This window comes from Pleurodeles waltl, chromosome 4_1 (genome assembly GCF_031143425.1).
Source record: "Pleurodeles waltl isolate 20211129_DDA chromosome 4_1, aPleWal1.hap1.20221129, whole genome shotgun sequence".
NCBI lineage: Eukaryota > Metazoa > Chordata > Amphibia > Caudata > Salamandridae > Pleurodeles > Pleurodeles waltl.
In genome coordinates, this window is record NC_090442.1 from 703291096 (window position 1) to 703317049 (window position 25954).

Below are 25954 nucleotides of genomic sequence, written 5' to 3' on the forward strand. Positions count from 1 at the left end.
CTGGTAGCCACCAAGCCTTCACCTGCAGCGTCGGACGGCTGAAGTGCATTGCCTGGTGTTTTGTGCTGCTTCCTCACCTTGGCAGATGGTGGTGTCACCTTGGATCTGGCAGCTGGAGTCTTTGAGGTGGCCTTGCTGGGTGGTTGTGGCTCCTTCCCCTTGCTGTATGCTGTCCCCTTCTTAACCTTGCCAGGTGGCAGAATGGTTTTTGCCTTGGCAGGAGTTGGTGGCACACTGGCTGGGCTGACGGGTGCCCCCTTTGAGCCTCTGACAGATGCTGGAACCACAGCGGATGTGGACTTGGTGGCTGAGGTGCTGGGCTGGGTTTTGGCCACCCTGACCCGAGTTGAAAGACGGGGGGTGGAGGAGTAGGGAAGAGGTCAATGTTTGCCAGGAAAAGCTTCTTAGGGACACTGGGGCGGGATGAAGGAGAAGGTCTGGAAGTGGTTGTAGGAGGTGTCAGTCTGCTGTATTTGGGTGCGGGTGCATGGGCTAGATGCTGTTGTGAGGTGGATGGCTGTTGGGTGGGTAGGCGCTTGCGTACTTTGGGAGGAGGGGTCACAGACACAGTGGGAGAGGACACAGGGGACGTGTGCATGGATGTGGGGGTGGTGACTGCCAGTGAGGGGTGTGTAGTGATGGGCGTGCTGGTGATGGAGGTAGTGGATGAGGATGTACTGCATGCAGGTGTGAGTGGAGATGGTACTGGGAGAGAGGTGGACGAGGAGGAGGAGGGGGACACAGTGGAGGCAGTGGATGTTGGTGTGTCTGCATGGGGATGGTGCTTGTGTGAGTGCCTGTGAGATGAAGTGTGGTGCTTGTGTTTGCCTGAGCCACTTCTGTGTGTTGATTTGGGTGAATGCTGGTCTGAAGGTGTGCTTGGGATAGGCTGGGGTTGAAGGGATTGGGACTGGGTAGAGGAAGTTGGACGGGGAAGGCTGGATACAGGGACAATGGCTGCCATCAGTGTGGAGGCCAGAGCCTGAAATGCTCTCTGTTGGTCCGCCACGTCAGAGTGAATGCCCTCCAGGTATGCATTTGTTTGTTGCAAATGCCTCTTGACACTCTGGATGGCATTCAGAATGGTTGACTGCCCAACAGTGAGGGATCTCAGGAGGTCAATAGCCTACTCACTCAGGGCAGCAGGGCTGACTGGGGCACGGCCTGAGGTGCCTGGGGTGAAGGAGATGCCCACCCTCCTGGTGAGGGGGCTCGGGAACCACGATGAGGGGCTGTTGGGAGGGCGGTGCTGGTAGGGGGGGTGGTGGCTGTACCTGTTGTTGGGGTGGGCACAGAGGTGCCCACCACCATCGGAGAAGTCGCTGTCTGTGGAGTCCCCTCCTGTCTCCGATGTGGTGCTCCCTTCACCCTCCGTCCCACTGGTGCCCTCGCCGTCGGTGGATTCGGTCTCCAGGCCCATGTGGGATGCATCTCCCTCCATCGCCAGTGCCTCTACTCCTCCACCAGATGATGCTAATGCACACAAGGACAGGGTGACAAAACAAAAAGGGGGGGGAGGACAGAAGATACACTTGGTCAATGCCAGCAACAACACTACCGTTGGCGTACACAACTCACAGGGAACTGCCCTATGCACTGGGCCATGCACTACCAGTTACAATGCTAGTCACCAGCCCATGGGGTACAATGCCAAATGCGATCAGCTGCACACCTGAAACAAACAGGGCCCTGACCAGTAGTAGATGCCCACTAACACTATTGGGGTTGGAGTGCTTCAGAGCCTGCCAACAAGAGACCTACCCTGCCATGTTCGCCCTGGCCTAGGGGCACCCACAGTCCACATCCCCGCCCAGGCCAAAATTTAACAAGCGAAAAGTAATGAATCTGAATTTGTACTCACCCCCTTGTGGCTGCTGTGATGCCTTCAAACGCCCATCCAACTCCAGATAGGCCACTGCCAGGCTGCGGAACATTAGGGGGATCAGGGTACGATGGGCACCCCTTCCTCGTTGGGAGGCCAGCCCCAGCTGGGTCTCCGCCATCTTCCTTGCCCACCGTTGCAGATCCTCCCACCGTTTGCGGCAGTGGGTGCTCCTCCTGTCAAAGACCCCCACGGTCCGCACCTCCTTGGCAATGGCAAGCCAAATACCCTTTTTCTGATGGGCGCTGACCTGCAGGAAAAAGACAGCAGAAAAGGGAATTAGTTAACCGCCCGGACCGTCACACTCATGGCCCACCATATACCTCCCATCCCCTTACGCACAGACATTGACCACCATACATTCAGCACTCTGACCAGGACGCCTCAGCCCCCCGTACATGTGGCTTACACACACAGCACTCATACATTCATGGCACACACATCATGCTCACAGTGTACTCACCTGTTTGTCTGGAGGACCGTAGACTAACGTGCGCTGGGGTTGGACCCCATCCACCAGTCTCTCCAACTCCTCTGCAGTGAAGGCAGGGGCCCTTTCCCCAGACACATGAGCCATTGTTGCTTCCAGACACAGGTCACAGCAGCACTTGCAGTGTAGGTCCTCTCCTGTTGAAGGTCAGGCATCAAGTGAATGAATAGATAGAAAATGGCGGTCACGTCCACGGTGGTGCGTACCGTCACTGCCGGCGTACATCGCCATTGGCTCCTGGAACCCATAGGGCCCAATGATAACCAATTCGAAGTTGTGCGGCGGTTGTCGACCGCCTACCGCAACGGCGCACAACGCCAGCGGGATTACTTCATTTCCACTTGTCCCTCCTCACAGGTCAGACAGCCATCGTTTCAGGGGGGCACAGGCCATGGCACCTAACTGCGTCACAGCAGACATTGGCACAGCAACTGACTCTCGGATTCACATACTGGTTCTGTAAATGTAGAAATGCATCATTATTGCAATAGATGTGTGATTATGACCCTCTGGTCACCGTTTTCCTCCATATACTTCAACCGCTGAGAACGAATATGAGATGGAGACATCCTCCAGTGTACAGACCCCTGGTGGACCTTGCGACAATGGTGGACAGACACATTATACTAACATACAGACTTGATCGGGCCACAATCCAAGAACTGTGTGCCCAATTGGAGCCAGACCTGCTGTCAGCTATCCGCCAGCCCACAGGTATCCCCACTCTAGTGCGGGTCCTGTCAGTGCTCCATTTCCTGTCAAGTGGTTCATTCCAAATAACAGTGGCATTGGCATCAGGGATGTCTCAGCCAATGTTCTCCAACATGTTGACCAGAGTGTTGTCAGCCCTGCTTAAACACATGCACAGCTACATTGTATTCCCACAGGTGGAAGAGTTGGCCACAGTGAAAGCTGACTTCTATGTCCTGAGACATATCCCCAACATCATTGGTGACTTTGATGGTACACATGTAGCATTTGTCCCCCCCCGAAGAAATGAACAAGTGCTCAGGAATAGAAAAAGCTATCACTCTATGAATGTGCAGATGGTGTGTTTGGCGGACCAGTACATCTCCCATGTGAATGCCAAGTATCCAGGCTCTGTGCATGACGCCTTTATCTTGAGGAATAGCATCATCCCATATGTGTTGGGCCAACTCCAGAGGCACCGGGTGTGGCTAATAGGTGAGCCCAAGGTCCGCACCCACTATATGTTGGTGTCTGGGTATGGGGTTGTCCCTAAGGGTTGGTGTGTGTCTAACAGCTGTCCCTCGATGTTTTCAGGTGACTCTGGTTACCCCAACCTCCCATGGCTACTGACCCCAGTGAGGAATGCCAGGACAAGGGCAGAGAAATGTTACAATGAGGCACATGGGCGAACTAGGCGGATAATTAAAAGAACCTTTGGCCTCCTGAAGGCCAGGTTCCGGTGCCCCCATCTGACAGGTGAATCCCTGTACTACTCACCCAAGAAGGTGTGCCAGATCATTGTTGCATGTTGCATGTTGCACAACCTGGCCTTGAGACGCCAGGTGCCTTTTCTGCAGGAGGATGAGCCTGGAGATGGTCTTGTGGCAGCGGTGGAGCCTGTGGACAGTGAGGAAGAGGAGGCAGAGGAAGAAGATGTGGACAACAAAAGTAATATCATAACGCAGTACTTCAGTAACACACAGGTAAGACAATGTAACTTCACTTTACTTTTCAGTTTTCTGTTGGACATTGTACATGGCAGCCTGATTTCCCTATGTCTATGGCCACTTACTGTACCCTTTGGCACCTCTATTTTCAGATCTCTGTGGCCCACTCTGGCTCCTGGTATGTTTACTGCTGCCCACTAAAGGTCATACCAATGTATATATAACTGTACATAAGCAATGTTTTCAGAATGTTGTACTGATACATATTTCAATCATTTGACAGACTCCAGATTTGTATTTGTTCCAAGGGTGTTTATTTAAGTGCTCATAAGTAGAGGGGGATGTGCAATGGGCTGGGGTGATGGTGGAGGAATGTCCAGTTAGAGTCTAGTCTCTTGGTATCACAGGTGCATTGTCCAATGGGGCATAGGGAGGGGAGTAATGGCAGTTCAAGGTGGACAGGGTGACAGAGTGGGACAGAAGGGTGACAATCAGGAGAGTCTGATTTCCTGGCATGGGTCTTGGCAATGTTCTCTGGCTTCTGCCTGGATCACAGGCACTGTTTGCGGGGTAGTTCTCCTTCTGCAGGGGTTGGGGTGCTGGTGGCCTGTTGTTCCTGTGGCAGGGCCTCCTGTCCACTAGCGCCGGTGGAGGTGAAGGGCTGTTCAGTGGTGTGGCTAGTGTCAGGGGCCCGTTGCTATGCCACTGCCTCCCTCATGGTGTTGGCCATGTCAACCAGCACCCCTGCAATTGTGACCAGGGTGGTGTAGATGTGTTTGAGGTCCTCCCTGATCCCCAGGTACTGTCCCTCCTGCAGCCGCTGGGTCTCCTGCAACTTGGCCAGTATCTGGCCCATCGTCTCCTGGGAATGGTGGTATGCTCTCAGGATGTTGGTGAGTGCCTCCTGGAGAGTGGGTTCCCTGGGCCTGTCCTCCCCCTGTCGCACAGCAGTCCTCCCAGTTTCCCTGTTGTCCTGTGCCTCTGTCCCCTGAACCGTGTGCCCACTGCCACTGACCCCAGGTCCCTGATCATCCTGTGTTTGTAGGGTTGCCTGGGGTCCCTGTAGTGGTGGACACACTGCTGATTGACGTGTCCTGGGGACAGTGGCATGGGCCCTCTGGGTGGGTGCTGTGGTGGTGTTCCCTGAGGGGGAGGCTCTGTGGTGGTATGGGACTGTGGCAGGGTAACCGACTGTCCAGAGGTCCCTGATGGGCTAGGTTGGTCATCGTCATTCAGGCGTGCAAAGCTGCTGTCATCACTGTGGGCCTCCTCTGGGGGGAGGACTAGATGCTGCTGGCAACTCCTCTCTGGTGACGTTGAGTACGGGTCCTGTGGGGATGCAAATGCAGTGTTATTGTATCTGTGTGTGCCATTTTGATTATGGGTGTGTTTCCCTGTATGTTTGTGATTGCCCTGTCAGCTTTGCTTTGTGTGCGTGGTGATTTTGTGGGCTAGGTGCTGATTCTCTCTAATGGGCATGCTGTGGTGATGGGTGTCCATGCAGGTCTGTGATGGGGGTCCATGGATTGTTGTGGCATGCAGGGATTGGTATTGGGATGGGTGGGTTGTGATAGTGGGGTATATGTGAGGTGGTGGATTGATGTGGGGGGGTAGGAGTTTGTGTTGGCATGCAGGTAGGGTGGGAGATATATTAGTAAAGATTTTACTTACCAGAGACCAGTCTTCCTGCTACTCCTGCGAGGCCCTCATGATGCATGATCGCCAAGACTTGCTCCTCACATGTAGTTAGTTGTGGGGGAGGAAGTGGGGGTCCACCGCCAGTCCTCTGTACAGTTATGTGGTGTCTTGCAACCACAGAACGCACCTTCCCCCGTAGGTCGTTTCACCTCTTCCTGATGTCATCCCTTGTTCTGGGGTGCTGTCCCACGCCGTTGACCCTGTCCACGATTCTCCACCATAGCTCCATCTTCCTAGCAATGGACGTCTGCTGCACCCGTGATCTGAATAGCTGTGGCTCTACCCAGATGATTTTCTCCACCATGACCCTTAGCTCCTCCTCTGAAAACCTGGGGTGTCTTTGGGGTGCCATGGATGTGGTGTGAGTGATATGTGTGAGGATGTGTGGGGTGATGTGTGGGGTGATGTGTTGTGGTGTGTGCTGTGAGGTGCGTGGATGGTGTATGGGTGATGGTGTTCTGTGGCTCAGATTGAGTGGGTGCTCCTGCCTTGTCTCTCTCTGTTTGCTATCTTTTTTTCATTGAAAGGGTTGTGGGTAATGTGGGTGTGTGTGTTTTATAGTGTTGTGGGTGTGGTGGGTGTATGTGTGTCAGCTGTGTGTAGTTTGAATTGTCCAATGCGGTGGAGGTTTGTTAGTGTGTATGTATTATGAGTGCGGGGAGGTGTACCGCCAATGGTTTACCGCGGTTGAAAGACCGCCGCAGTGATTCATGGGTCCTGGTACTGTGGGCGTATTCCTGTCGGTGTAACGGTGTGGGTTTTGGTACCGCCAATTAATCACTGACCTTTGGTCTGGCGGACTTGTGTGGGTGTCTGTAAAGTGGCGGATTTCTCTGTGTGGGTCATAATACACGTATGGGTATACTGCTGCGGTCACGGTATGTTGGCCGCTGTCAGCACAGCAGTAGGTGACATTTACCGCCAGGGTTGTAATGAAGGCCCATGTTCCTTCCTCACAATTATTCTCCCTCACCAGCATCAAATTCTGTCAATAGACAAAACAAATGACACTGGAACTTATAAAGGAGCTTCAAGAAAGCAGGTAAATGAAGCACAGGGAACACAAAATTAAGCAGAATGTTATCCTACGAAAATTGTCTGTGGTCTTCTGATACCTTCAAAGTTCAGAGGCAAAAGGTTTACAGATTTAAAAGCAGGGCATCATAAAAACACCTGACGGACAGAAAGTAACTTCCTAATTATGTTAGTGATTGACTCAGCCAAGGGGAGCCTGTAACCTGTTAAATCTTATTAAATCTAACTAATGGGAGAGTTTTATATCAATATATCAGACATAATCATTGAAAAACATGAAAACCTGCATGCTAAATGGACAGGTGAATCACAAAGTTAGTTTTGCATGTGAAGGCATCACAAATTTATGCAGGGATTATTCTAAACCTGGTAATTTTCGTCATTCTTTACTGATACCTAGAATAGAGATTGTGGGGGTCATTCTGACCCTGGCGGTAATTACCGCCATGGCGGAGGTTGGCGGTAGCACCGCCAACAGGCTGGCGGTGCTCCGCCGGGCATTCTGACCGCGGCGGTACAGCCGCGGCCAGAAACGGAAAGCCGGCGGTGTACCGCCGACTTTCCGCTGCCCATGGGAATCCGCCATGGCGGCGCAGCTTGCTGCGCCGCCAAGGGGATTCTGACAGCCCATACCGCCATCCTGTTCCTGGCGGTTCGCCCGTCGTGAACAGGATGGCGGTATGGGGTGTCGTAGGGCCCCTGGGGGCCCCTGCAGTGCCCATGCCAATGGCATGGGCTCTGCAGGGGCCCCCGTAAGAGGGCCCCACAAAGAATTTCAGTGTCTGCTTTGCAGACACTGAAATTCGCGACGGGTGCAACTGCACCCGTCGCACCTTCCCACTCCGCCGGCTCCATTTTGAGACGGCTTCCTCGTGGGAAGGGTGTTTCCCGCTGGGCTGGCTGGCGGACTTTCGGCGGTCGCCCGCCAGCCCAGTGGGAAAGCCAGAATGACCGCCGCGGTCTTTTGACCGCGGAGCGGTCTTTCGCCGGGAACCGCTTGGCGGGCGGCGACCGCCGTCCGCCGCAGTCAGAATCACCCCCTGTGTGTATTCCCTCATCACAATGGTCTTGACTGACATGTATAACACAGTAGTGATGTGGTCAACCCCCCTTTCCCAAAATAAATGTACTACCAAACATGTATAGATGTGGGTGGTCAGGAAGTGTGGTGAAAGAGCGTAGCTTGGCTGTGCCATTATGTCTCCTACAATATGAAATGAAGGGTTGATTGTTTTGTGCTTAATGCAAGAAATGTTTTCATTTAAACATAGTGCAATGTGAGACATACGAGTAAAGTGCACAGATTAATGCAATGTTTTATGTATGCCATATTTCACCATTGTTTTGAAAGAAAGTTTATGTTATAAGTATTCTCAAAATGTTATTTGTTTATATATATTTGACACAAGAGACATATAGAATATATATAACCTGAAAAGTGTATTTGTGTTTAATTAGTTTGGCCAGAGTGAAGGTCCATATATTATTTTTGTGTTCTAACCTTCAATGTGAAGTTTGCTTTTTGAATGTTTTTCTAAAGATGCAGGTGTCAGGTTTTGATACAGAGTTCATAGGGAGCTCAATGTTCGGAAAGGTAAGAAAAGTCTGGAGTAACACTTATCAAAGACAGGGAGAGCATGCTGGGCTGGCAGCTGTAACTCTTGTGGAATTCCAAAGCGTGAGGGTGTACCAATGTTGACGCTGAAAAGTTCAGCAGGCTAAAGGGTCAATTAGCAACTTGTGATTTGTGATTATGTTTTTGAACTGGGAAAGGCATTTGCCTATGAGATCATTCTTGAAAGAATCAAGATTTAGGTGTGGTTTAGTTAGTGGTAACAGATTCCCTCTGTCTTTAGCTGAGAGCGAACCTTAGTGAGAAACATCCCTTGAACATTCATTTTTATGTGGCTTCATGCCGCTATACCTCTCTTGGTGGAAACTCTACAGAAGTTCTATCATGTTGACCACTTTTCTTCCTGAATTTCCTAGATGTTAGTATAGTTAGGATTTTAGTTCAAGCGGTTAAGCAGGAAAACTTGGATTATAAACTTGAAGGCTCAGTTGTTTTTCCTTATTTTCTGCAATGTCACTATCGAATTAGTGATATTTTATGTTATATAAATTCCATATTGTGCAACATTTTGAATCTCCTTTGGTTATTCTGTACATTTATACTATGATTTTGAGACTCACATATGTAAGTTTGTCTTTGAGTCTGAAATAAAGCCCTTTGAACTTTAAGTTGGTCTCTGAAATTGAATGTGTGATCATCGAGTTACACTGTAATTAATTTGAATAATTTGATGCATTGTGTTCTTATTCTTCCAAACAGAGAACAACAGTTAATTGCGCCCCAGATTTAAAAATAGGGTCCAGTGCTGGATCAGTGGCAAAGTCCACCAGTATCACTAAGTTGCTAACTGTGCACCTTTAGTTTCCCATACAATACAGAGACTTAGCTGACAAAGAGCTAAAAAAGCAGGTGTATGCTGGAAATGCCTTTGAATAGCCCACATTTATTTAAGTGATTTTCAAAACACCTAGAAAGCTTACACATATGCCTTAAGGTCTGCGATTCATCCAAATGGCTGTTAATCTCAGCAATGCACCAAGGTACACCTGTTTATCTGAATTGTTACTATTTCTTGTTGAAAGAGCTACAAGTCAACAGTTTATAGAAATGTTTTCCCACGAGGTTAGTCTGTGCAGTGCTAACCAGACCTGAGCACCCAATCTCTACTTTCTTTTATTGCAGGTTCCACCAATGGTAAATACTGCTGCCCGCAGCTCTTCATCAACCACCGTTGCTTTTCAGGCCCTTATCTAAATAAAGGCAGAATCGCAGAGCTACCTCAGACAGTGGGTCCGGGCAAGTGTGTGCTGGTTTTAAAAGATGTAAGATTTGCTTTTAACTTGTTGTTAAAACTAGGACATTCTAAGAGCAATGCGCACCATCTATGAAAACCTCTTCCTAGCTACTTGAATGATGCTTGAAACCACAGCTTTGCATACCAGTGCACATGTTGAGTTCCTGCTCCAAGTAACACGTTTTTCCAGATTTATTGTCAGTCGCGTGCTGGTGATGAATACACATAAATTAACTATGAACCTTCCCCAAAACATTATAGAGCACGTTGATGCTCCATTAATATTTTAGAAAAGGCTGACATGAAGAGTAAAATAAAACCCTAACTGTGAGTCCCATTTTCTGAAATGATTGGGCGTAGCTTTTGGTAGGCTTAATTTTACTGATGAAATATGACATATGGGGGGTCATTCCGACCCCGGCGGTTATTGACCGCCGGGGCCGGCGGGAGCACCGCCAACAGGCTGGCGGTGCCCCGCAGGGCATTCTGACCGCAGCGGTTTGGCCGCGGTCAGAACAGGAAAACCGGCGGTGTCCCGCCGGTTTTCCGCTGCCCTGAGGAATCCCTATCTTGCTGCGCCGCCATGGGGGATTCCGACCCCCTCACCGCCATCCTGTTCCTGGCGGTTCCGACCGCCAGGAACAGGATGGCGGTGAGGGGTGTCGTGGGGCCCCTGGGGGCCCCTGCAGTGCCCATGCCAATGCCCCCCCCGTAAGCGGGCCCCACTTTGAATTTCAGTGTCTGCATAGCAGACACTGAAATTCGCGACGGGTGCTACTGCACCCGTTGCACCCTTCCCACTCCGCCGGCTCCATTCGGAGCCGGCTTCCTCGTGGGAAGGGGTTTCCCGCTGGGCTGGCGGGCGGCCTTCTGGCGGTCGCCCGCCAGCCCAGCGGGAAACACAGAATGGCCGCCGCGGTCTTTTGACCGTGGTGCGGTCATTCGGCGGTTCCCGCCCGGCGGGCGGCTCCCCCATAATGTACCTTATTGGTTTGCTTTTCACAATGGCCATTTTGAATACTTTTGTTGTGACTGTGGCTGCTGTGCTTTGTGCATATACTGCTCTATGTTCTAGTGATGCAGCAGCTTCATGGATGTATTCTCCTTGGAAAGCCATTCATAGATCTTAGGCAGATTCTTTGGCTATCATATTAGCTATCATATTAGCCTTTGTATCACTGATTAAATACTGCATGAGTATGTACTGTTTTTTGTGAGCAAAACATGCTATTTTAATAGCTTTGTCTCATTTTTCTTAAACAATATTTGTGAAGTGTGAATTTTATACCAATGTTTATGTGTTATTAAAGAGGCATGAAGTTACAGGTTTGTAACATTTATCATGGTTAGGGGTGTGCAAACTTTTTTCATGCCCACACCACTAGTGAAGTTTTGCATACAAAAATAACACACAGTTTGCAGGCAGGACTCCGAGTTCAGAATTCCAAGCTGCCTTGAAAGTCCCAATGAAGAATCATTCAAAATCTTCCCACACCCAAGGCAACATGAGAGTAATGCCTTTTCTTAGATCCCCATCTGTTACCCTAGTATAGGCAGATGGTTATTGTTAGGGGAGGCAGGGAATGCCACACTAACCAAATGCTTGTCACAGTCATCTGGGTATAATGAGGTTGACTTTAGGCTCCAAGATGACAGCCAGGCTAATACACCACAGTCATCCTTCCATAATCTAGATAGGGACCCAAAGAGCTGGGACCTCTCAGTAGGTCCCAAGTCAGAGCTGTGGTAGGGTCTAGGGTGTGCAGGTCCTGAGCTCAGATGCTATGCATTGACAGGTGGTATCCAAAGCTATGTAGCAAACTCTTCCACAGGCCCATTATTCTCCACCTCCTCAGGTGGAGCGGAAAGCTGTGACCGGATTCCTGGTCATAGCTCCCACAGGACCTGATTGCTACCTCTTGTGCTCCATTCACCAGCTTGTGGTGTCATAAAGTGACCAAGTCGGGATTCTGCAAGCCCTGGGAGGGCTCCCCTACTCCTGCAGGGTAGGAAGCTCGGACTGGGTCCCCAATCAGAGCTGCAAAAGATGTGGGCCCCTAGCCTGGATACCAGGCACCAACCTCTGCTGTTGCAAGCTACTCAGTGCCCACTTTCACAGGCCTGTGGAAACTTCTCCTTCTTGAGTGGGGTCTAAGGCTCAGACCGGATCACCAGTCAGAGCTCCACCTGACCTGCAAGTTATTTCACTGGGCCTAGGATCCATTAAATAGCTCTTGTTGTCACAAAGTGCGTTCACCAGCCCGTTATGTTACAAAGTGCCCATGATGGAACTCCACAGGGCCAGAGAGAGTTACCTCACTCTGGCAGGGTGAAAAGCTCTAAAAGCTATTAGTCAGATCTCCGGTAGGCTTCTGGTGCACTCTGTTGGTGCTTGGGCTCCACTCGCCAACACAACATGCTCAGGACAAGGTATTGCAGACCTGGTAAGGGCTTCCAGGCAGGGTGGAAAGTTCTCACATGTCTTGGCTTAATGTTCCAAGAGCATAGGGTTTGTTTCCCGGGGCATTGGACCCATTTGCTGGCCTGTGATGTCGAAGGGCCGAGACAAGGTTCCACAGATCCATGGAGAGCTTCTCTGCTTTGGCTGGGTGAAAAGCTCTTACATATATAGCTCCAACAGGCCCAGTATGCATTATCCTTTAGCTCCGTTCACCAGCCTTTGGTGTTACAAAGTACCCTGGAGGGAGTTCTGAATGCCCCAATCGAGTTCCCTGCTTTGGTTCTGTGAAAAGAACTAATGGGTCCCAGTTAAACAACCAGAAAACCCAATCAATCAATCAAGCATTTATAATGCGCAACTTATAACCCAGGGGGTCTCAATACTCTAAATGGGGTGCAGGTCAGCCGAAGAGCCAGGTCTTGAGGTCCTTCTGGAACTGAGCCAGCAACGGGGACTGCCTGAGGTGGATTGGCATTGTGTTCCAGGTCTGCGAGGTAGCAGAAGGATCTTCCCTCAGCCGTGTTCTTCCAGATCCTAGGGATGGTGGTGAGGGACAGTTGAGCATTGCCGAGTTGCCTGGCGGGTGTGTAGAAGGAGAGGCGGTGGTGGAGGTAGGCAGGTCTGATGTTGTGAAGAGCCTTGTATGCGTGTATCAGGAGTTTGAAAGTGATGCATTTGTTGACAGGGAGTCAGTGTAGGTTACTGCTGACAAGTGTCTAGATGACTGTTCATCTCGTGTCGATGGGGATCCACTTGAAGATCTTCCGGAGCAGGCGTAGAGTGTGGAAGCATGAGGATGAGACGTGTTGACTTGGCGGGGTCATAGACAGTGTGGAGCTGAGAATGATGCCGAGGTTGCGTGCGTGGTGAGCTGGAGATGGGGTGGTTGTGCGGGCACTGGGCCACCAGGAGTTGTCCCAGGCGGTAGGGGTGGGTCCCAGGATGAAGATCTCTGTCTTGTCCGAGTTGAGCATGGGGCAGCTGTCTCTCATCCAGTCCACAACTGCCTTCATTCCGTTGTCCAAATTTCTTTTGGTGGTCAATGGTTCGTCTGTGAGGGAGAGAATAAGCTGTGTGTTGTCAGCCTATAAGACGATGTTGAGCCCGTTGTGTCTAACTATCTCTGCGAGTGGAGTCATGTAGACATTGAAGAGGATGGGGCTCAGTAAGGAGCCCTGGGGAACTCCTCAGCTGGTTTCCGTTGGCTTCGAGGTGAAGGGTGGAAGCCTACCTCTCTGGGTTTGGCTGGTGAGGAAGGAGCGGATCCACTCCAGGGCTTTGCCGTGGATGCCGGCGTCATGGAGTCTGCAGCATAAGGTGGAGTGGGTGACGGTCGAAGGCAGTTGGGAGGTTGAGGAGGATGAGGGAAGCAGTTTCACCACGGTCCATTAGGGTGCAGATGTCATCCGTGGCTGCTAGGAGTGTGGTTTTGGTGCTGTGGTTGCTCCTGAATCCAGATTGGGAGGGGCCGAAGATGTGGTTGGTCTCGATGAACTAGGTGAGTTGACTGCTTTTTCAGTTACCTTGGCTCGAAAAGGAGGCAGTGAGATCAGTCTGTAGTTTTTCAGTTCTGTTGGGTCTGCGGGTGGCTTCTTCAGTAGTGTGTTTATCTCCATGTGCTTCCATGTATCCGGAAAGGTGGTGGTCTCGATGGAGCGGTTGATGGTAGGGCACAGTTCGGGTGCAATGGTGGCGCCGACTTGATTGAAGATGTGGTGGGGGCATGACCTGAAGGTACCCCAGTGTGGATGATATTCATGGGCTTCAGGGTGTCTTCCGGGGTGAGGAGGGTCCAGTGATTCAGGATTCGTCTGCGGTTAGAGTCCGTGGTGGTGCTGGTGGGCAGGGTGGGTGGGCTTTTGCTAACGTATTCTTTGTAGGTGTCCTGGATTTTCCAGAGGAAGGCGGCGAGGATGTTGAAGAGGTCTTGGGAGAGAGGGATGTCAGTGTTGTCTGTGCCGGGTTTAGTGAATTCCTTGACTATGGTGAAAAGTTCTTTGCTGTTGTGGCTGTTGGCATTGATGCATTCCTGAATGGCCGCTTTCCTAGCTGATCTGATGTGACAGCATCTTTGAAGACTTTGTGGTCTGTCATGCTGTTGCTGCTCCTCCACTTTCTCTTGAGTCGTCTGCATGCTGTCTTGGATTCTTGGAGGATAGGGGAGAACCAGCTGGGTTGCGGCAGGGTGTGGCCAAGTGCAAGGGCTCCATTCACCAGTCCCTGCGGTCATGAAGTGCTGAAGACAGGGTTCTAAAGGGCCAAGGAGGGTTCCCCTGTATTTCTTGTGCCATAAGGTCCAACCATGCCCCTGTTAACACTACAGGTCGCCCCATGACTGGCTCAGACCAGAGATCAGGCCCTACTCTGGTTACTGGCCTGCAGTATCCTTCAGTGCTCTGCTGGTCCATTAAACAAGAGCAAACACAATCTCCTCTCAGAAGGCACTGCACAACCACATGGCCACTTTTCGAGTCTGTTGATCGCAAACGCCATCAGAATGGATGGACTGCTTAGATGACCAGGTTACCCTAGAGGTACCAAGGAGGTCTCTTTTGAAGGTTCTGGCCCAGAAAGTACTGCAGAAGGTCAGATATATTCACTCAAATGTCCATCTGTGTCACCCAGGGTACATGGATTACAAAAAAGGTCAGTCACTTTCCTTAGGATTGATAGGTGTTCCTCTACCTGGAGCATCTGATTTGAAAATCACTGATACTAGTCGTAATGGAGTGGTTGCCATTACGTGGTGCTACCTGACTTTCTTTTCTCTACTGGGACTTCCCTTAGAGATGGGGGCCCTGCATGCTTTGCCTGCCTCCTAGGCTTAGGACCTTTGATGAGCAGGGGTCAAGCCCATGATCCCACTGGCTGTGGTGGGCATCATATTGCCAATGTGCAGGTGGGGCCAAATGATCTGCTTTGTTTCCGAGTACCTGGCTGCCCAGGCCTGTTTCACCAGACAGGGGTTTAAAGACTTGTGTAGTTCTACATGGTGGTCTGCAAACCCACTTCTTGGGACAGGTGAACAGCCTTCCTGTCTCAGCTGTTATGGGAGCTCCTCCAGCACCTAGTGTCATTGGGTTGTGCTTATGGTCCTAGGGCTTAGAAATATATTTTGTTAAACTTTTGATCTTTACTGTAAGATGTGAATCCTGATGGGCTTTCTCACCATGCCAGTGGCAGATGGACAGCTCTACCTCATCCCATTTCTCCAGCACTTGCAGGTGAAAGCACCTGAGTTTTAAAAAGTTTTTGAATTATAGACAAATAATGGACTGTTTGAAAAGCAAATGTTTCAGCCATGAAGGTTGATGGCATCTCTTTTTGAGTTATGATTGCTATAAGTGTATTTAATTTATCAATGTCAATGTTCATCTAAAAATTACTATCAACGCCTTTTAACTGAGGAGCATAAAATGTAAAATTGTTTAACAAAGTGTGATAGGAGGAAATAAAGGGAACAGGCTTTACAAGCAAGCAAGGCCAAGATTCAAAGGATTACAACCATCATAAAAAGCTATGCCTTTGCAAAATAGTGAATGCCCCCAAAGGATTGTTACACATAGGTGTGCTAATGGGAACAAGATGGCCAATGGCCATCAATGAAATTCAAAAGAAAAAACCCAAGCATGTATAAATGTAACTTGTGTACATTCCTACCATCTAAGTGAAGTAACTTCTGACAGCTATAGAAATGAAAGGCTTAATAGGTAAACAGATTGCTCCACGCAACAGCCATTTACATCTGTGCATCAACCGGTTCATTAAAAGGCATATTATTCATCTGTTTGATCCAGATAAGGCTATAGGATGTTTTTTTTACAGACGTTATCTGCCTTGCAGGGAAATCGTAAAGAAGAAAGGTAGTTTGTTATTCAATGTCCAAGGCACTTATGTAACATACATGTTTGCAATTCCCAGAATAATTGTGTCAGTGAAGACATTTCAGCTTGTCTATATAGTGAGGACCTTAAAAGTGTAAAACATTTAGAGCATTATAAATGATAAACATGCTCCTGCTAGTTCCACTGTTGGTAAACATACTCTGATGGCCTAATGGAGTTGGGATGGCAGAGTGAGGCACCAGACTGCCTGCCCTATTTGAGCGGATTGTCTGATGTTTTTTTCTTCTATCTGTATCCACCAGAAAAAACTGGCATCCCAGACAGGAAGTAATGACCCAAACACCCAGAAAAGAAAACCTCCCTGGGTGTGGGAGTAGTGAGGAATCAGGTTACTGATTGACTGGGGTGTGGACCCCGGTCAAGCAGCAACCACTGTCCTAGTCGAGGTAAAGCACAGGCAAACCGAAAATTAACCTGTGTTCAATGCCCTGGTAGCTTGGAACAGAACACTCAGGCTTAATTTAGAGGCAATGTGTAAAGTCTTTGTGCACTTCAAACAGTAAAATGAAAAACACTACACAAAAAGCTCCCACACCAGATTAAAAAAATTGAACTTCATTTAATAAGTAATTTAATAAGTAAAACAAGACAAGAAAGAAAAGAATTACAACCAAAGAATCTGAGTTATAAATATTTAAAGAAAAACGTTAAAAATCATTCATAATGCACCAACCGCGGCTATAGGGTTGCTCTGGACTGAGTAAAAAGTTCAGGCCGACCGTGAAGGAACGTGGGTTGGATACAGACACAGATTAGTCTTGCTGAAGGTTTCCCTTCTCAAGTTTACCTTCTCAAGGCCCAGAGTCCTGTTCGTATTGGAGTGGGGTGCGGAGAGCAAGGAGAGCGTCACAGATGGTTGTTGGCATGGTGCAAAGAGCAGGTCTGTCGTTGCGGACGGGCAGGCTGGTGTTTCACATTGGCAGTCCCCTGCTGGCAGTTGATACTGCTGTGCAAAGAGTTGTGCTGGCGGTGGCTCACGTTGGATTCCTTTAGAGAAACAGCCCAGCAGAGTGGAAAAGTATCCACCAGTCCATGAGTGTACTGAAGAGTTGGTGTCTGAGGTCCAGTATTTATACCATGCTGCCATGGTTCTGGAAGGTGGGAGAAGCTTCTAGACAGTGTCTTTTCTGTGCAGGAATTCCCTTCCTTCCCAGTCCAGCCTCCATGCTGGCTAAAGTGACAATACAAGGTCACCAGGCCCTTTGTGTGAAGGCAGAGCACAGGCTATTCAGTTTTAATTGGGGTTGTGCTCAGCTCCACCCACCCCCAGCCTGCCAGCAGATGGCCCACTCAGACTCACCTAATCTCTCTATTATGTGGCTGTTGTAGAGGAATTCAAAAGGTCTAATTGTCGATTACACCCAAGAATGTGACCCAGGCCAGGCTACAGCCACAAAAGAGCAGGAAATGCCAACTTTCTAAAAGTTTCTCACTTAAAAATTTGCCTAGAGGAATTATTTAGATATAGTATGAGTACATATGATGTAGTCTTCAATTAATGAATAAGACAACTCCGTACTGTTAAAATCCAATATATTACTCAATAGGAGTCAGGAAGTTAACAAAAATGTACAATTCCAACAAATGTCCATTTCATAACAACCTTTTTAGAAAGGGGCCAGAGACCAGCACATGGGAGGGTAAGGAACTTCAGGTAGGGGTGGTTCAGGAACCAGTACACCCCAGGGTTCAGACAAACCAGGAATCAATAACACGAGTGGTAGACAATATTACACATAATCCTGGTTTGGAGAAGGTACTGATCTTCAACTTGTCCTCATACAAGTTAAGTTCTAAAGAAATTGAAGTTCTGAGTACTGGTCTATCCTTGGTGCCAACTCATAGGAATGACTAATTTTTTACTCAAATAGAGTTATACAAATTTCGTAGGACCTTGAGACTTAAGTTTTGGTTTACAATGTGCCTCTACATTTTTTCCTCCGACTAACTTGATGCCAAAGGTAATCATAACATTTGAGAATGCTGTTCTGTTTGAGGTAGAGAGAGTATTCAAGGAACATAATTATGTGCAGTCCAACTTTACTAGAGCTTAAAATTAAGCTTTATCCTCCCTAGCCAGCAATAAAATATAGTTATCAAACCTGTTGATAAAGGAGGAAGCATCATTATTCAAGATGGAACAGATTATGAAAAGGACTTTTTAAGACAACTACTTAATCCTTCACATTACAAAAAATTAAAAGAAAGACCCTACACCATACATCAGAAGTGAAATTTGTGAAGTGACCAATAAGGCTCTGCATGGTGGGTGGTTAAGCAAAATGGAATATGACTACCTTAATAGGGATGATTTTGCCATAACAGCCTTTTATGTTTTACCCAAATCCACAAAGAGACAAAGAAACCAGGACGACCCATCGTGGCTGGCTGCCAGTCTGTTTTACGACCACTTGCAGAATATTTTGCTTTTTTCATCAAACCATTTGTACTCCTAACCAAGTCATACACAAGAGATAGTCTGTCTGTGATCACTCAAATAGAAGGGGCTTCTTTTAATCCTGAGGTTGACATCTTGGTTACAATGGATATAGAAAACATGTACACCAATATTCCAAAAGGTGAGGCCCTTGAGGTAATTACCACCATTCTTGACTCTAGACCAAAACCTCAAAGGGTCCCCACTGATTTTATCACAAGTTGTGTTCAAATTGCATTGGAAAGCAATTTCTTCCTATTCAATGATGAGTTCTTTCCACAAATCAAGGGAGTAGCGATGGGAGCTACTTTTGCTCCTGATATTGCAGATCTACATGCGGCCACTTTTGAAGAGTATACCATCTATAAGAGGGGTAATCCTTATGGTAGTTAAATCACAAAATGGCTCTGGTATATATATGACATCTTCTTTATTTGGCATGGTCCAATAAGTGACTTAATACAGTTTCACAAACGGATTAATAATCAAAATACCAACTTAAAATTTACCCTGAATATAATACCCATTCTATTACTTGTTTTATATTAAAAAATTTCAGGTGATGAGGGTGAGCTGTAAGTAGGCCTATATACTAAATCCACAGCCAAAAATACTCTTTTGATATATAATAGCCATCATCCCAGGAATTTAAGGGACAATTTACTGTTTGGGCAATTCTTATGGATTAAAAGTAATTACACCAAGAAAGACAACTATTTTTTGGAAGCCAAAACTCTAAAGTCCAAATTGATAAAAAGATGCTATTCATATAGACTGGTTAAAGGATCCCTGAAACGTGCCTGGTATTACGATCAACAAGCCTTACTCCAGGTCAAAGAGAAAGCTGTTCACTCTTGTATGACTTGTGTTACAACTTTTGGTTCAGAGTCAAATGGAATTGAAAAAATGTTTTAAAAAATTGCCACTTATTAGCCTCTCTTGATATTCCACTTGAGAAACCATTATTTTCCTTCAAAAAGGGTAAAAACTTGAGAGACAGTCTAGTGACGGCCTACATTGAACCAGAACCACGCACACTGAGTAACGTTTGGGGGCTAACACCAAGGGTTGGACATTACCCGTGTGGGAATTGCAGTGCATGTGCTGCCATTAAAATTGCAAAAACATGTTGTCTAAATGAGAGAACTTGGCAGCTGAAAATGTTTCTAATTGTGGCTCTAAAAATGTTATTTAGTGTATTCAATGCCCATGTTCTTTGTTTTACATTGGTGAAAAAAACTCAGGAGGTCAGAAAACTGATTATTCCACATCAATCACAAATACGGTGTAATGTTGTGAATGCTCCTATGGTTGAACATTACAATCTTATGAAACATGACCCCAAAGATATGCACTGGTTTGTACTTGATGTTATAAAACCCTCGAAAAGATATGTAAATGTGGACCGTCTGTTGACCATTAAAGAAAACCGATGGATTCTGCTTGCAGATACTTTAATCAACAGGTAGAATGTCAAATAGTAGCAATGTCGTAGATAAACTATCTTGAACGGAACAGTTATTGTGATGTATTCCACATAGACGGTTATGGATCTTAACCGCCTTTCATGGTTCTGTGCCTGCAAGTGCGGACAGTGGATGGATATCTAGCAGCTCTACTAGAGAGGGTATGGTCCCTTTCAGGGTTTCCTATTGAGTCATTTTCTTTCTTATGGTTAATATGAGGGTTGTGAGTCCCTTTATTTGTATTTTCATTTCTGACATTTAATTGTATTGGTTGTTGTGGTTGATGGCTAATAATGCCCTGAGAATAATTGGTTGGGTCTTTTCTATCTGTCCTATGGATAAGCTAGACTCTGGGGCTACCTACAGCAGGGTTGTGAAAGTAGATTTAGTATTGGATAATATTTAGATGGGCCATTATTACATTTAAAGATGGCTGCCACAGTTACTGCATTGGTCATGTGACATGTGACTACCTGAGTACTCTGCAATAGGGAGACAGGCAGCGTGTGTATCATACTAACATGGACTGAGCTGATAGCACCGATGGATATTTTATTTATTACCTTACTGAGGTCCACAATAGTATACTTACCGTAATAACAACAGATTCCAGACTCTGGCTATTAGTTAGGTATTTTTGCCAGTTTAAGATGGCCGCCATAGTCACTGGAATAGCCACATGACCTTTAACTTCCGTATTTAAACTCACCCGGAAGGTCAGCAATGTTTTATTCTGACTTGCATGTGTTGAGCGGATGTGGATGGAGACAGACTCTAGCGGTCCCATATTTAAAAGGTATGAGTATGCTTCAAGGGAGGCAGAGGTTTCCTAGACTTTATGGTGTATGATGGTTAAGCAATTCTAATATTTTAATCTTTGTAGATGTGTTTACTTGGGCTTGTTGGTTGAAGTCCCCTGGTGTGTTGCTACAGAGCCTATTTTTGCAACCTGTTGTAAGTTGCAGAATATAGCTATTCTGTTTGGGAGCCTGACACAGTGTACTTTATGGTGCATGTTTACTATGTTTTTAAAGTATTTTTTTTACTTTCCTTATCCTATAGGTGGTGGCTTATACTAGTATTGACACCTGTGTTATGGTTTTGTTTAGATTCAACAGGCGGTACACATGGTGTGATTTAATAGACTGCATGTTCTATTTTTTAAATAATTTTTGTTATGTGTAAGTATTAGTTAACAACACTGAGGCCTGATGATGGTCTGACGGACCTGTGACTGCCACTACAGGCCGAAACATCAACATTACCTTCTCATTTGACAAGCTGAATTGAAAGTCCATGATATTGCTTGAACTGGGGCTGAAAACTAGACAATTATTGTGCAGAACTGTGTCATGACGAGGGTTATAGCTCCTTCCTGGATCTGCAGTTGGGATTCAATCTTATGATCTAGAGGGGTTATATATAGTTTTGTTGTTTATGAAATGGACATTCGTTGGACAGTTTTTTGAACTTCCAGAAACCTATTGATTAATATATTGGATTTTAACAGTACAGAGTTGTCTTATTCATTAATTGAAGACTGGATCATATGTACGCATACTATATCTAAATAATTCCATTGTCTGTACCCAGTTCCTAGGGGACTATTGAGTTGCTCCTAAGTGTGTTCATTAACTTTCTAAAAGTGGTGTTTTGAAAATTGATTTGTGTTGTATCAAAAAGAGTTTATCATTACAGTTTCATAGACACCAAAAATGATATAGCCACCAGCTCCAAATTGGAAATTACAGGTTCTTAAGTGTAGTAAGGAATCCTTAATGTTATCCTATGGGAGGAGTAGGCCTCAAAGCAGTAAAACATAAATTTAAGAGATGTTCACTACCAGGACATGTCAAACTTAACAGTACATGTCCAACCTTTTGACTACACAGAACCCTTCTCTGTAACCTACATTAGGGGTGCTTCATATGCTAAAAAAGGGGAGTTTGAGGCTTTGGCAAGAGGGTTTTAATGTCAAGGCGACATGGCAATCTAACACTGCATTCAGGCTGCAATGACAGGCTTGGAATGTGTTTTGCAGGGCTACTTAAGTGTGTGGCACAATACGTGCTGCGGGCCCACTAGTAGCATATGGTTTACCACTCTACAAGAGACTTGCAGATAAATTAATTGTGCCAATCAGGTGTAAGCCAATCAAACCATGTTTTATGGAGAGTTCCCGGACACATTAGCACTGGCTAGCAGAGTTAAAGTGCAGAGAGTCCTAAGGCCAACAAAAAAAAGCAATTCAGCAAAACATTTAGGGGTGACCCTGCAAAGAGGGCCGGGTCCAACAGGAGTCAATAGTTATTTGTTTTTCGAAAACAAACTCTGATTTTAGGAGGCTGTTTTGAAAAAAAAAAACAAATTGGTGGGTCCTGTCAAAACCAGTAGTAGCCATCCACCAAATCTTTGTTCCTTTAAAAGAACTGCCATGGGGGTGTGGTTCTTAGATGATATAAAGATCATTGTAGGAAGTTGGGATACTGGTTGAGATGGGCGAACTCTACTCAAGCAGAAACAACATTTCTTGCCAGGGTGAAATACAAGCAAACCCAAATTAAGCTGTACTTAACCCAGTGGTACCTTGGAACAAAAACAGTCAGGCTTAATTTAGGGGCAATGTGTAAAGTATTTATGCAGCATTTTGACAAGTAATAAAGTGAAACCACAACACAAGAACAATGTCACAACAACTTAGAAAACAGAGATTACATTTGAATAAATTATTAGAGAACAAGACAACAACAAAAAAAACTATAACCAGGGATATGCAACACAAAGTCACAAGTTCCGGCCAACCATGATGGAGTGTTGACTGGATATAGGGACCAGGATAGGCATGCTGAGCAAAGTACCATATGTCCTAGGTGTGCGGACTGCACAGTGTTGCTTTGCAAGTCTTTGCTTCATCCGGTGTGCTGTGAGGCTTTGTGGTGCTTTGTGTCACTCTGTGCTCATTTCGGTGAGCTGCACAAAAAGCTTGGTGAGGTTTTGTGCTGATCTGAGTCAATTCCAATGATGCTAGCAGCTGTGTGGTGAGGCTTTGCATACATTTTTCATCGATTCTGATGAGGTAGGCAGCTGTCTGTCAAGGATTTCCTGGTCGTCATGGTGCTTTGCGTCAGTTTCAATCGGGACCACAGCCGGGCTGACAGAGCAACTTCCAGCCTACTTCCAAGGCTCCGGGACTGGATGGCACCACACGGGGGACAAGACCTACAGCAGAGAGAGAATTTTCTGTCTTTGAGACTCAATTAGGAGGCCAGCCACCCAGCCCTTGGGCTTACTCTGGTGGTCCTGGGTTTAAGAGGCAGATCCAGTCTTTCTTACTCAGACAGCAGAGTAGCAGGGCAGCAAAACACAGCAGTTTCTAGGATCCTTTCACGGGGCTAGAGGTGTACTGAAGAGTTGGGCCTGAGTGTCTACTACTTATACCTGGTGCCCACTTTGAGGTGTCAAGAATTTCTTGCCTCCCTGCCCTCTGTTTGTCTGGGAGCACAGAAGACTATTGTGAAATCATCTGTAAGTGTACTGAGGCAGAGTATTTCTGTTGTGCAAGTGGTGTAGGTGACAACCTCCTCCCCACCATCAAGTCAGAGATCGTCCATCCTGCCAATACCTATTCCCCCTTTATCTCACTGTATTACATTAAGACCAACTGCCAGCTGTAAATAGCTGTGTGATACAGGCAGCAGACACCAAATGGTTAGGACAAGAAATCACCAACTTTCTAAAAGTGGCCTTTTCAGAATTGGACTTAAAATCTCACTTTACTATTAAAGAAGGCCTTAAACTGCAATTCTTTATATACCGAACTTGACATTCCTACTTGCTCCCAATTGACTGTTAGCACGTATTAAATGTAATAAAGGAACCCAATCTAATCCTATGGGAGAGGTAGGCCTTTCAGTAGTGGAAAATGAATTTGAGTTTTTTTACTACCAGGTCAAATAAAATTCAAAAGTATGTGTCCGACTTTTTAAATATACTGCACCCTGTCCTATATGCTGTTTGGGGCCTATCCTAGGTATGACTTATATGTATTAAAAATTAAGGTTTAGGTCTGACAGAAAGTTTATATTGCCAGATTGAAATAGCAATATAAAACAGCACAAACAGGCTCCAATGGCAGGTGTGAGACATATTTAAAAAGCTACTTAAGTGGATGGCACAGTGAGTGCTGCAGGCCAACTGGTAGAGTTTAATTTATTGGCCATGGGTACATGTAGTACCATTTGACTTGGGACTTACAAGTAAATTAAATAAGTAAATTAAATGTGCCAATTTTACCATGTTTAAGGGAGAAAGCAAAAGCACTGGTTAGCAGTGGTAACGTGCACAGAGTCCTAGGGCGAACGAAAATGAAGTCAGCAAAAAGATGAGGATTGAAGGCAAAAAGTTTGGGGATGACCCTGCTGGGAGGGTTAAGACCAATGATCCAGATAGACTGGTAATGTTTGCTAAATTTGTCAGTGGTAGCCGTTCATGGTGGCAGACAGACTGTCCCCCACCAGCTTGTTTGATGGCCTACTGACGATCCAAACTCTAAATCAGGCCCTCAGTTTGAAAACGAGTGTCAAGAACTTTAAAAACGGCCTGTAGCATTTCTCTGTCAGCTTCCCTGAATCTTTCTGCAGACTCTCTCCGAATATGCCTGGTGTTCTCTTATTACTTCATAAAATCTGTGATGAGTCATCAAAATCTTTGTCAAATTCTTTCAGTTCCATTCAAATCATAAAATACAATTGGATCTGATCTATCATTAGTCTTAAAGTTACTCTTAAAGTTAGAATATCTTTTTTAAAACTCTTAGGACTGTTAACTGACGGAGGTCCACAATGTGTTTAAAATCAGCTACTTTTTTATGAATATTGTTGTCTCATGAACTTACAAAATGACCTAGATTGACCATGTCTGAGAGATAGTCATAGGGAATCATTTGAATAGTGTCTAAAATGTGAAACTGACCCCCACCCAACTCCATCAAACAGTGGATATGCAGTTATAGTGACACTATGAACCATTGACATGGTAAATAATTTAATTGCAGCTCCTATTCCACAGGAAATGGTAGGGAAGATGGTGCCCATGAATTTTCAAAAAATTATAATCATTATATAATCCATAAAAGAAGTGATGATATAGCGGCGAAGATCTAAATATCAAACATTAATGGATAGATAAAACTGTCATGACCCCAACAAGAAATAGGCCATCTCTCTAATCTTCCAGGTGTTTTCACCCCTACCAGATGCCTGCTGTGGAGGATATCCTGTCCTGATTTTCTGTTTAGCTTTCTGATGTTTCTTTCATTTTCCGTTTTGTGTTGTCATTTTATTGAGAGGAGTGCAGGAAGTATCTGAACTTACCACAGTTTATACTTCCAAAATAAATTTAGGTAGTTACCATTCAACTTCATATCCAAATCAACATTGAAGTGGCTCCATATTTATCTGTATTTGTCTTAATATCTCTGGTTGACCTGCTAAACACAGTGCACCTTGCTTAACAGCATCTATGCTCCAAAATATAGTTCCCCTGTAGAGAAATCATTTATGGGTGGTAAAATACCAATACTTATCTTGAATTGGAGTGTGAGCTGAGCCTGCTTCCAATTGATTGGTTTTGCAAGTAAATTGCCTAATGTTTATATCTACAGGATCAAACTACACTGATGAGGGGTAGGTTGTGTGTTCTGTAACTACTAGTACTACCCCACCTCATGGAACCCTGATCCTATTATGTACTCTGTGAACGTACAATAAAAGTTTACCCGTATCACAACTAGTTTAGGAGATATTCGGAATGAGGTTAAAAAAAGAAATTGAACAGTAGAAAACTTTTACTAGTGAAGCTTGTCAAACCCTTCAGCAGAGAGGGGAGCTCCTGTCTGAACTGGGGCAGAAAATCAGTATTACAACGGACATCCCTCCTTTACTAATTATTGGTACAGCCTTGTGTGCGTCTCCCAAGGGTATTCAAAGCTCCGTCCCATGTTTGGCACCATGATATGTTTTAGCAGCTTCAGCAGGATATAAAGCCCAGTTTTTAGAAACCGCTCCCAAAAAATCAA

General features: G+C 46.2%; 1 protein-coding gene across 3 annotated transcripts in view; it reads left to right on the top strand.

Annotated features, from left to right (window-relative positions):
* The window catches only part of SFMBT2 (Scm like with four mbt domains 2), an 872139-nt gene that overhangs the window by 754024 nt on the left and 92161 nt on the right, over positions 1–25954 (top strand). For all 3 annotated transcript variants that reach the window (XM_069229268.1, XM_069229271.1, XM_069229269.1), the window contains one exon: positions 9498–9637. In XM_069229268.1, coding sequence (XP_069085369.1) covers positions 9498–9637 — 140 coding nt within the window. The remainder of the gene's footprint in view (positions 1–9497; positions 9638–25954) is intronic.